Source organism: Pleurodeles waltl, chromosome 3_1 (assembly GCF_031143425.1).
Source record: "Pleurodeles waltl isolate 20211129_DDA chromosome 3_1, aPleWal1.hap1.20221129, whole genome shotgun sequence".
NCBI lineage: Eukaryota > Metazoa > Chordata > Amphibia > Caudata > Salamandridae > Pleurodeles > Pleurodeles waltl.
The window spans coordinates 877,492,781-877,505,461 of record NC_090440.1 but is presented as its reverse complement, the minus strand read 5'-3'; the positions used below and the strand labels follow the sequence as shown (position 1 = coordinate 877,505,461).

The 12,681-nt window shown below is 43.2% G+C and overlaps 1 protein-coding gene across 7 annotated transcripts in view; it reads right to left on the bottom strand.

Annotated features, from left to right (window-relative positions):
• The window catches only part of THRAP3 (thyroid hormone receptor associated protein 3), a 222,794-nt gene that overhangs the window by 29,295 nt on the left and 180,818 nt on the right, over positions 1-12,681 (bottom strand). For all 7 annotated transcript variants that reach the window (XM_069223850.1, XM_069223848.1, XM_069223853.1 and 4 more), the window contains one exon: positions 3,285-3,413. In XM_069223850.1, the coding sequence (XP_069079951.1) occupies positions 3,285-3,413 (129 nt within the window). The remainder of the gene's footprint in view (positions 1-3,284; positions 3,414-12,681) is intronic.

The window sequence follows — 12,681 nt, the reverse complement described above, 5'->3', positions numbered from 1 at the left end:
AAGTGTTCAATAGGACACCAACCTTTGGGTGCCTACACCCACTATTAGTGACCACTTCCCTGACTGGCTGTTTTCCTTCCATCTAAGACTGAGGAAAATTAAATGGAGTGCCCACTTTGCAGGTAACATCTTCGGGTGGTGCATGCCAGGTGGGGCCAGTCCCCCCTACTCTGCAGTTTTCCTGCCTTTGCTCCTGCCAAAAGTGGGGGTTTTCAATGAGGGTGACCATCTGCTGCTAGCAGCAGGTCTTGGTGGTGGCGGGTTTGAGTTTCAGAGGCAGTAAGCCCTTTGAAGCTCGCCGCCAGGGCAGTGCACATTCCTGAGGGAGGGGGTGTTAGCACTTCCACCCGGAACGAGCATTGTTCTACAAACCAGAGAGACGGATCTCTCCCACAAGGTTTGTGGGTGTCTGGAGGTGGCAGGCTACATAGGACCAGTCAACCATGCCAGGATAGTTAGCTTTTACAAGAGGCACCTCTAAGGTGCCCCGGGGGTACATTTAGGGATAAATCCAATACTGGTACCAGTTTGGATTTATCATTCTGAGTTATTTGATACCAAACAACCTAGGGTTCAAAGTGGAGACCATGTAGCTGGGAAACTTGTGTTCATCAGTGTCCAGCACTTGTATTAAACTGGCTGCTCTGTTCACTCACTATGTCCCAGGGTTGGCAAGGACACAGTGGGGGCATATTGCTCATGCAGTTATGCCCTAACATAATATGGTGCACCCTGCCTTTGGGCTGCAAGGCCTGCCCGAGGGCTGTCTTATCAATAGTGTATGCAGTTTAAGGTGTACAGGGCACACAGGCAGTGTGCCATTTGAGTTTGTGTTTCAGGTTTGCACCAGGACACTCAGCCTGCAATGGCAGTGCTGGGTGCACCTGGATGAATGGCCCTAGAGAGTGGCACAATCAGTGCTGCTGCCCTCAGGGCCTACCCTCAGTACCCAATGCCTTTGGCACCTAAGTACTTTTTACTGGGGACTTATAGTGGTAGCTAAATGTGTATCCAATTGTGCCAATGCATCACAACAGTTTTAGGGAAAGAGCTCTGGCCCAGGGGACCCAGTTAGCAGGGGCCCTAAGCACTACAAATTCTAGGCTACGTCATACATCAGGCAAAAAGTGGGTGCTGACCATGTCAAAAAGAGGCCTTTTCTTACAGGAAGAGACAATTATACCCCAGGCAAGCAAAAGATAACCACTTTACTGCAATGACCATAGTAAGCCATCCAACCTGCAAACTAGAGCCTTGAGGTGCTTAATGCACACGGCCAGTGACGACGTACAGCTGCTTAGAAAGACTTTCTTTACTACACATTGCAGCAGGTTTTAGGGGCTTTTTCCGTGCCACAGCTTCCATCCTGCAAGGAGCATCAGGCCAGTTACCAGCTAGATTCCCAGATCAATGTTTTAACATGGTCCGGAAGTACATGCCCATTTACACTAGCTACAGCAAGTGTAACATTTATGACATGTGATTCGCAGCTCAGTGTTTAGTCCCAAACAGTACAGGGTCCATAGCTTTGTATGACAGGGTAGTGCGTGCAAGACTCGTACAACTGCGATCATTCTGTAAAAGCCTGTGCATGGTTTAGAGGTCTATGCCTCCTGTTCATAGTGCCTCAAATGGGCGACAGCTTAATTCCCTGCATGCATCTGGATAAAATTAAAACCATCCCAATTTAAGTCCCTGTCAGGATTATTGTATGTTTGTGTAGAGCCCCAGTACCTCCATCAGGTGATGTCTCAGTACTTTATTAAACGGAAACACACAAAGCACAAGAACTGCACGTTTGACTGCAGTTATTTAGATTTTACTTTTTTTTTAAATTTATTTTTTAAACGTGTTGTAGATTCAGTGCCTTTCTATTTGTGGTGAACCGAGATGCCGTTTTAAAAATCACAATTTCCTTGCACGTTTACAGAGCATGTTTTGTTACGTTCATGCTCACAAAATTATTTTTTTCCACATAAACAGCAGTAAATAACAGGACCAGGACACCTGACAATATTTTACTGCTAGATTTAATTTCTAAAATTTTACTGTATTAGGTTCTCTACAGAAGCTTCACAGTTTACTAGTTTCACTTTGTGTGAACACAAATCCAAATACAAGATTCATACATTGTAGAGTCAAGTACTGCATCATCCCTTATATCCCTGTGGAGCTGGCAGGTGCTATTTTCTTTCTGAATGCCCTGGGGAGACCATTTTGAGCAGGAGCAAGCAGTGGATAAACAAGTCAGGCCACAGTTCAGTTTTAGGGTTGGAAACAGTAGGCACATAATTTTACTAAATGCAATGTGCATTAAATAAGAGTTTAACTGGACGCAAAGTTATTGCTCTGAAGCTAAATTTAGTACTATCACAGATTAAACACCTCTTGTTCACTGCTGGCGCAAGTTTTACCAGCAATGGCATCTACGTATGTGTTCGTTCTTAAAAAAATAGTGCAAATATACCCTTTAAAAAAGAAAGAAGCTCCATGTAGTTATATCAAAGAAAGCTGATGTGTCACTGCTTTCATTTCATCGGACATTACCAAAAAGGTGAATATGCAACATCAATAAACATGCATTTACAATACAATGGGTCTCACATTTGCTCGAGTTAGAGCTATTAGCGTTGTAACTGGACTTTTCTTACCAAAAATTGAAAATGAAAAGTTAAACAGTTGACATAAGCAAGCCGATTCAAAGCACCCTGGCCACCATGAGCAGGAGTGTGATGGTGACACAAAGGGAAAAAGAAGCTTACTAACAGTCAAACGTATCGGCAATAGTGCAATTATCCATGTAACAGGTTCGATGGCCAAGGGGGTAACAAAACTGTCCGAAGGAGGGACAAACAAAGCATTTACCAATGATAAAAGGATTTTAGAAAGGCAAGCCCACAAACGAGTGAACGTGATGGGCGTGCAGTGGGCATGGCTAAATGTCCACAGAGATTACAACAGGCCAGCGTGCTCAGCCTAAAAATCCAAGTATTGGCAAAGCCAACAGGTCCCACATGAGAGAAAGCTATCGCCTAAGTCATTTTGTTCAGCAGCAATTGGGTGGGATGGCTAAAAAAAAATAAACACACAAACTCCTTCAAACGTCTGAATTGACTGACAAAATAATATCCAGACAACTAGGTGTCTTTAATACAATGACTTATCAGGAAAACTTCACCGGATGACAGAGTAAGATTAGAAATGCACATTAGGAAATGGGAGCGAGGACGTGGGCAGGGATATAAAGAACGGAAAAAAGAAAGCATCAAGTTCCTGCGACGTACCACATAATATTTTTTGTTTTTGGGAGCGAACTCTGGATCCCACTCTTCATCTTTGCTCCGATTCTTAAAATCATTACTGCTTCCGGTGAAAGTGCCTCGACCCCAACCTCTACCACGTGCTCTGTATTGCTGCGAGAACAAAAAAGAGATTTAAATTATTAAAAGGAAAGATTACTTACCAAGGAAATATTTGTTTGTGGTATGTAGTGGTGTAGATTCACATGCTGAATACTTTTGGGTTGCGTTGGGTTCTGAGTGTTACAATTTCTTTTCCTTCAAAAAAAGCATTTACAAGTCACGGGATCAAGCAACTACTTATCGGTGATACTGCGCATGGGCATCCAGTCCTTTGTGAGATTGTTTTCTCCCAGGCGGGTGGGAGAGAGTACAGAGAAAAAGATGTCCATGCAAGTGTACATACATATGTACAAATCTATAAAAGTATACAACTGGAACGGCCAGAGGCATCCAGGGAGGACGCATGTGAATCTACAGCATTACATGACACAAACAGGTATCTACTGGGTAAGTAACATTTTCCGTTTAATGCCATGTGTGGCTGTAGATACACATGCTCTGCATAGAGTAAAAGCAGTCCCCTCCATAAAAGCAGTGGCTAGCCAGTGGGAGTTGCAGTTTGAGAAAATGTTCTCAGGACAGCCTGTCTACATTAGCTTGTTGATCTGCTAGTACACCTACACAATAATGTTTTGTGAATGCATGTGGTGTAGACCAAATAACTACTTTGCAAATGTCAGCTAAAGGTACGTTTCCTGGCCATGGTGGCCCCCTTTTCCTAGTGTAATGTGCTCGAAGAGCCACAGGTAATCTTTTTGTATTTGTTTAGCATGTTTGTATACATTTAACAATCCATCTAGCTATGCTTTTTTTTTTTTTTTATATTGGACTATCCTTATGTGGTAGAGAAAACGCTACAAAGAGCTGTTTAGTTTTCCTAAAATGTAAAGTCCTATTCATTTAGTACACGAGTGATTGATTGACATGTAGAATGTCAAGTGTGGCGAGCTCTTCCTGCAACAGATTCAGGTTGCGGGGAAAAAAAAACGGTAACTCAAAGGATTGATATGAAATTGAGAAACCACTTTGGGTAGGAAATTCTGAATTGTACGAAGAACCACTGTCTCTGTATTTTGGAAGAAAGGTTCTTCCAATGATAGGGCCTGGAGCTAAGTACCACATCTGAGTAATGTGACAGCGACTAAGAACACCACTTTCCAAGAAAGATACTGAAGAGGCAATGAATGAAGTGGGTCAAAAGGAGGCCCCATGAGCCTAGTAAGTACAATGTTATGATTCCAGAATGGTGCTGGAGGCACCCTGGGTAGAATGACTCTTTAGGCTTGCCTGCCATAAAGGCTTTGATAATTGGGATTTTGAACAAAGATGTATGTTGGCTGTTCTGTAAATAAGCAGGTATCGTTGCAAGGTGAAGATAAATAGAGTGTAAGCCAAATTTGCTCACTGTAAATGAAGCAAATGTCTTGTACAGTAGCTTTAATGGGGTTTATTTGTTTCCATTTTGCTGCATAATCTCTAGTTGTAGGTCTACAAGCTTCCCTGAGAATGTCCATGCATTCCGAAAACAATGCTAACTACCCAAACTATGACTTCAGGAGCCATATTGCAAGATTGACTGACTTGGAGTTTGTGTGTCTGATCTGTCCTTGATCCTGTGTGAGAAGATCCAGACAGTTATGGAGCTTCTCGTGAGGAACTAGTGAGAAATCCAGGTGTGTAGTGAACCATGGCTGGCATGCATAAGTTAGAGCTACAAGGATCATCGTGAGTAATGTCTGCCTGATTTTCCAAACCAGGAATAGAAAGAGGAAGAGGTGAAAAAGTGTAAGCAAATATCCCTGACCATTTCATTCCTACAGCATTGTTCTTGAATACAGATTGTGAGTGCCTGGCTGCAAAGCTTGGGCATTTTGCATTTTCTGCTGTGGCAAAACGTTTATTTTGAAGAAATCCCTACTTTGAAAAATATTTTTGGAGGACTTGCAGGTGGGAGTTCTTATTTGTGAACTTGTTGAAGCATCCTGCTGAGCAGGTCTGTGAAGTGAATGCAATGGTCAAGTGAGTTGAGACAACTGGGATGACTGTTCTCCACTGTTTTTGTAGGTCATACACAGCTACCATGTTGTCCGTTTTAACTAAGACAACCTTGTGCAACATGCGAGGAAGAAAAGCTTTCAGGGCTAGAAACACTGCCTGAAGCTTTAGATAGTTGACGTGCATGGATTAGCAAGTGAGATCCCGTAATCCATGTACTGTGAGGTCTTGAAGGTGAGCGCCCCACCCAGTCAGTGATGCATTGTGGTCAGAATGAGCTGAGGCACATGGTCCAGAAAAGGCCACCCTTTCAACAGGTTGGTGGTGTTTCACCATTGCAGAGAGCAGTGAGTATGACAGTCTAACAACACTAGATCTTAACGGTGACCCTGTGATTGAGACCACTGACATGACAGACATTGCTGCAGAGGAAACATTTGAAATCTGGCACGGGCAACTATGGCAATGTGGGACACCATCCATCCCTAAAAGACACATGACAGTCCTGATTATATGTGTGATTCTCCTGAAATTGTGGGAGAAGAAACTGAAAAGTCTTATGCTAACCCAAACTCTGCATTGAGAATGGCTCCCAAATAGAGCTGAACCTGAAAATATTGAAGATGGGATTTGAGAAAGTTGACTGTGAACCCTAACTTGGGAAGTAGGTTTACTGTGTTGAGTGTGTGTGTAAGACGGGCACTACTGTAAAGTGCTGGCTTTAATTAGTCATCTATGTAAGGGAACACATAGGCAAATATCTTGGACCAGCTGATCGCAGGAGCGTTGCCTATTTTACCTTGCAAAGCAAGGGCATTTCTTGTTGTACGGAGTAGCAAATAAAGCAATTGGAGGGTGACCCCACTGTCAGATGTAGTCCACCTGCTTCTGTTCCAATTCCCACTTGTGACGATACAACAATTGCCAGCTGAATACATCCTCCTGATGGTTCTGGCAGACTGACATATGTCCCACAGCAATGACTATCCTGTGAGAAATGGCCCAATTCCACAACAGCTGTGCCTCTTCAGAAAGGATCTTGTAACAGGTTACTCCTTGTTCGGCTACATAGAATATGGGTGTTGTATGTTTTGATCAGAACCGGTTGACCTCCCAGCTTGGGAAGGAACGTCTGTAAAGCTAGTCTTATGGCGCAGAGCTCCAACACACTGATTTGTAGCTTCTGCTCTTCCTCTGACCAAAGAGCCCTGGTTGAAAGCTCTTGGAGATGAGCTCCGTATACATACATGGATACACTTGGTGAACATTGACCTTTTTTGATCCCGATAAGGAAAAAAACTGGAACAAAAACCTTGATTCCTTTGAGGCTTGGGGACAACCTCTTGTTCGTTTGAAGAGAAACATGAGAATTTCCATCTGTAGCTCATTCAGATAAAGATGATGTTCCTCCCTTGGCAGACAAACTGGGGGTTTCCGGAAGAACTCCAAAGTATGACCTGACTGGACAATTTACCTCACCCACTTCATCCAAGTTATGCAATTTCATGCAGGAGCAAAAAGGGAAATTCTCACCCCAACTTTTGTGGACCAACTGGAAGAGGGAAAGTGGGCTGAGAGTCGAGCTTTTTTCTGACTATCATTGGTTTGTGCTTGAGGAACCCCTCTTCCTACCTGAAGAACTTCAATAAACTGGTCGAAGGAGTATCCTTGATCATAACTCGACTGACTGAGGATAATAAATGTCGCCCCTGACCTCCGTACTGAATATATCCTCTGAAATTTGGTGACCTCCATGAGCCACGAAAATTAGAGATTGCAAATCTGAGATATTGAAACAGCCCCAACCCCACTGCAGTATCAGGATCTGTATTAAGACCCTGTAAAGCCTCATTCACTTTTTCCAAAAAGAGTTTGGCTCTCACAAGGCATGTCCAAGACCTTGGACTGAACGTCTGTACAAAATTTTAACCAGCCTTTCCTCCTTAGCACAGCATCTCCTGCCCACTGGTAAGTCTCCAGATAGAAATATTGTTTCTACTGACTAGAATAGTAAATTCTACAGAAAACAGAGGAGGGTGGGCCAGTGAGGAACTTGTGGTTAGAATGAGTATCAACCAGAAAAAGGAGTTACTAAAAAGTAAGACTTGTGATGGATACTTCTAGCAGCAGATGTATTGTCAGGTGAATAGATACCAAAGCAATAACTCCCCAGTCTGTGGCATGATTCAAAGCAGGAACTGCTGCAGGACAGACTGGGCTAAATACTCTTCGCAACAGACCTGGTTATCCAGGCAGCAGTGCTTCGGGGTCCTCTTCGGGCCTTCTCTTTGGAGGGGTAGGGAGGGAGAAGAAAGCTAATAGGGTGATTGACTTCCTCAGACAGAAAGGAGTGACAACCTTCAGAAGAAAAGCAGTTTTTGCCAGATGGAGTTTGTCAAGAAAAAATGTTGGTGTATGGGTACTGGACCTACAGCAGGCAATTCGGTCACAAAATAAACTTTAGTAATCACAATGAGGAAAGCAGTTTTTGAATTTCTGGATTAGTAGGGAACAAATGGGCACTGGTTCAAATGGGGAGCACATGAGAAAAGTGATAACCAAATAAAGGTCTCACTGCAGCTTCAGAAATGGTGTTGCTGGGAAAATATGAATCAGCACTTTCAAGAAATGCTTCAGAATAGGTGATTTAAAACGCGAACGTGCATGCAAGTAACCTTTAATTGTTGCCAGAAAAAGTACTTGATGGGCTAAAGGAAGACCATAACAGTATGTCAGTGAACTAAGGCTGTACAAGCTACACACTGCAAAAGGAACAAACTTCTCCCAGCCACCTGCATAAACACCCTGGTGTTCAAATATTCAGTCTGGTGTTGTATGATCACAGAGATGAAGGGATAATTCAGCCACCTCCAAAAGAGCCAAGTCTCTCTGCAAAGGACCTATGACTCGACATGGACCGGACTGCCCTGGAGGTACCCAGGACATCATGCAACTCCTCATGGAGGGAATTGACTTTCTGGACTTACTTGATGAGTGGGAATTAGAGGATGAGCAGTCCAGAAAGTGGCCTGGATCAAGAGCATGTCTGTCTGACCAGTACCCAGCCTTCCTCATCTTCTGATGGTTCTGCGACACTTGTGCTTCGCAGTCGCCAACAGCATTTGGGTTTCTCGCACTTGTCGAATCGTGTTTGGAGCCAGGCCTTGTTGGGGTCCGTCACAGACATGTTTGTGGCAATCCTTAAAATGACTTGAAACTTGTTTTGAGGAGGGATATGCCCCTTGCACACTGGAAGAGTATCTCACGCCTGACAAAGTTCGAGGGGAGAAACTCTGGATCTGAGTCAGAAGATGCAGAAAAAAAGGAATCGATGACTGTGAGCAGAGGTGGTGGCTATGTATGTCCCAATGTCACTTACGGGGCGGTACAGGCCAGACGCAAAGCAACATACCAATAAGAGGGAATTCCTTAGAAAATTTTCCAGATTCAGTCAGATCCATGGGCTAGTCACAAGGTGAGTGATGAGAAGTATCAATCAGAAGGAAAATGTCACTTACCCAGTGTACATCTGTTCGTGGCATTAGTCGCTGCAGATTCACATGCTGTGCATAGTCCGGCGTCTGGTGTTGGGCTCGGAGTGTTACAAGTTGTTTTTCTTCGAAGAAGTCTTTTCGAGTCACGAGACCGAGGGACTCCTCCCACCTCGGTTCCATTGCGCATGGGCGTCGACTTCATCTTAGATTGTTTTCCCCGCAGAGGGTGAGGTAGGAGTTGTGTATGCTAGTAATAGTGCCCATGCAATGGAATGAATACGTATGTACCAAATGAAGGTTAAAGTAATATATTTACAAATGTACAAATGTTGAAGATATACTTCTAAACGGCTACAGGCTCCCGGGGAGGCGGGTGGGCGCATGTGAATCTGCAGCGACTAATGCCACGAACAGATGTACACTGGGTAAGTGACATTTTCCGTTCGGTGGCATGTGTAGCTGCAGATACACATGCTGTGCATAGACTAGTAAGCAGTTATCTCCCCAAAAGCGGTGGTTCAGCCTGTAGGAGTGGAAGTAGTTTGAAATAATGTTCTTAATACAGCTTGACCTGCTGTTGCTTGTTGTGCAGTTAGCACATCTACACAGTAGTGCTTGGTAAATGTATGAGGCGTAGACCATGTTGCTGCCTTACATATTTCGTTCATTGGAATATTTCCTAGAAAGGCCATAGTAGCACCTTTCTTTCTGGTTGAGTGTGCCTTTGGTGTAATAGGCAGTTCTCTCTTTGCTTTAAGATAGCAGGTTTGGATGCACCTAACTATCCATCTGGCAATACCTTGTTTTGAAATTGGATTTCCTGTATGAGGTTTTTGAAAGGCAATAAATAGTTGTTTTGTCTTTCTAATTACTTTTGTTCTGTCAATGTAGTACATTAGTGCTCTTTTGATGTCTAATGTATGTAGTGCTCTTTCAGCTATTGAATCTGGCTGTGGGAAGAACACTGGTAATTCTACTGTTTGATTTAAGTGGAATGGTGAGATAACCTTTGGTAAGAATTTTGGATTCGTTCTTAGAACTACTTTATTCTTGTGTATTTGAATAAATGGTTCTTGTATGGTAAACGCCTGTATTTCACTTACTCTTCTTAGAGATGTGATGGCAATGAGAAACGCAACTTTCCACGTTAAGTATTGCATTTCACAAGAATGCATGGGTTCGAAAGGTGGACCCATGAGTCTTGTTAAGACAATGTTGAGGTTCCATGAAGGAACAGGAGGTGATCTTGGTGGTATAATTCTCTTTAGGCCTTCCATAAACGCTTTAATGACAGGTATTCTAAACAGGGAAGTTGAATGAGTAATCTGCAGGTAAGCAGATATTGCAGCGAGATGTATCTTTATGGAAGAGAAAGCTAGATTGGATTTTTGCAAATGTAGTAAATATCCTACTACATCTTTTGGAGACGCATGCAATGGATGAATTTGTTCATTATGGCAGTAATAAACAAATCTTTTCCATTTACTTGCATAGCAGTGTCTAGTGGAAGGTTTTCTAGCTTGTTTTATGACCTCCATACATTCTTGTGTGAGGTCTAAGTGTTCAAATTCTAGGATTTCAGGAGCCAAATTGCTAGATTCAGCGATGCTGGGTTTGGATTCCTGATCTGTTGTTTGTGTTGTGTTAACAGATCTGGTCTGTTGGGCAGTTTGACATGAGGTACTACTGACAGGTCTAGTAGTGTTGTATACCAAGGTTGTCTTGCCCATGTGGGTGCTATTAGTATGAGTTTGAGTTTGTTTTGACTCAATCTGTTTACTAGATATGGAAGGAGAGGGAGAGGGGGAAAAGCGTACGCAAATATCCCTGACCAATTCATCCATAGAGCATTGCCTTGGGAGTACCTGTGTGGGTACCTGGATGCGAAGTTTTGGCATTTTGCGTTTTCTTTTGTTGCAAAGAGACCTATTTGAGGTGTTCCCCAAATTTGAAAGTAAGTGTTCAGTATTTGGGGGTGAATTTCCCATTCGTGGATTTGTTGGTGATCCCGAGAGAGATTGTCTGCTAGTTGGTTCTGGATCCCTGGAATAAATTGTGCTATTAGGCGAATATGGTTGTGAATTGCCCAATGCCATATTTTTTGTGTTAGGAGACACAACTGTGTCGAGTGTGTCCCCCCCGTTTGTTCAAATAATACATTGTCGTCATGTTGTCTGTTCTGACAAGAATGTATTTGTGGGTTATCATGGGTTGGAATGCTTTCAACGCTAGAAATACTGCTAACAGTTCTAAGTGATTTATGTGAAACTGTTTTTGCTGTATGTCCCATTGTCCTTGGATGCTGTGTTGATTGAGGTGTGCTCCCCACCTTGTCATGGAAGCATCCGTTGTTATAACGTATGTTGGCACTGGGTCTTGGAAAGGCCGCCCTTTGTCTAAATTTGTACTGTTCCACCATAGAAGCGAGATGTATGTTTGGCGGTCTACCAACACCAGATCTAGAAGTTGACCATGTGCCTGTGACCACTGTGATGCTAGGCACTGTTGTACGGGCCGCATGTGCAATCTTGCGTTTGGGACAATGGCTATGCATGAAGACATCATGCCTAGTAGTTTCAGTATTATTTTGACTTGTACTCTTTGTGTTGGATACAAGGTTTGTATTACATTGTGAAATGTTTGTACTCTTTGTGGACTTGGAGTAGCAATCCCTTTTGCTGTGTTGATTGTTGCTCCTAAGTATTGCTGTGTTTGACACTGCTGCAGGTGTGACTTTGCGTAGTTGATTGAGAAACCTAGGTTGTGTAGGGTTTCTATGACATATTTTGTGTGTTGTGAACACCGTTTTAGCGTATTGGTTTTGATTAACCAATCGTCTAGGTATGGGAACACATGTATTTGCTGCCTTCTGATAAGTGCAGCTACTACTGCCAGGCATTTTGTAAAGACTCTTGGCGCAGTTGTTATTCCGAATGGCAACACTTTGAACTGGTAATGTATTCCTTTGAATACGAACCTTAGGTATTTCCTGTGCGAAGGATGTATCGGTGTATGGAAATACGCATCTTTTAGATCTAATGTTGTCATGTAGTCTTGCTGTTTGAGCAGTGGGATTACGTCTTGTATTGTGACCATGTGAAAGTGGTCTGATTTGATGTAGGTGTTTAGTGTTCTGAGATCTAGTATTGGTCTTAGAGTTTTGTCTTTTTTTGGTATTAGAAAGTACAGGGAGTAAACTCCTGTGTTCTTTTGATGACGTGGTACCAGTTCTATTGCGTCCTTTTGCAGCAATGCCTGAACTTCTAGTCCTAGAAGGTCTATATGCTGTTTTGACATATTGTGTGTTTTCGGTGGGACGTTTGGAGGGAGTTGGAGAAATTCTATGCAATAACCATGTTGGATAATTGCTAAAACCCAAGTGTCTGTTGTTATTTCCTCCCAAGATGTGTAGAACTGGCTTAGTCTTCCCCCCACTGGTGTTGTGTGAAGGGGTTGTGTGACTTGTGAGTCACTGTTTATTTTGAGGGGTTTTGGGACCTTGAAATTTTCCCCGGTTTCTTGGGAATTGGCCCCCTCTGTATTGTCCCCGAAAACCTCCCCTTTGATATTGTCCCTGGTAGGTTGGTGGTCTGGTTTGTGAGGTGCTGGTTTCTGTGGGTTGACCTCGAAACCCTCCCCTAAAAGTTGTTTTACGAAATGTGCCAAATGTGCCTCTGCCCTGCGGGGAGTAGAGTGCGCCCATGGCTTTGGCTGTATCGGTGTCCTTTTTTAATTTTTCAATTGCAGTGTCGACCTCCGGCCCAAACAATTGCTGTTCGTTAAACGGCATATTGAGCACAGCCTGTTGTATTTCAGGTTTGAACCCAGAT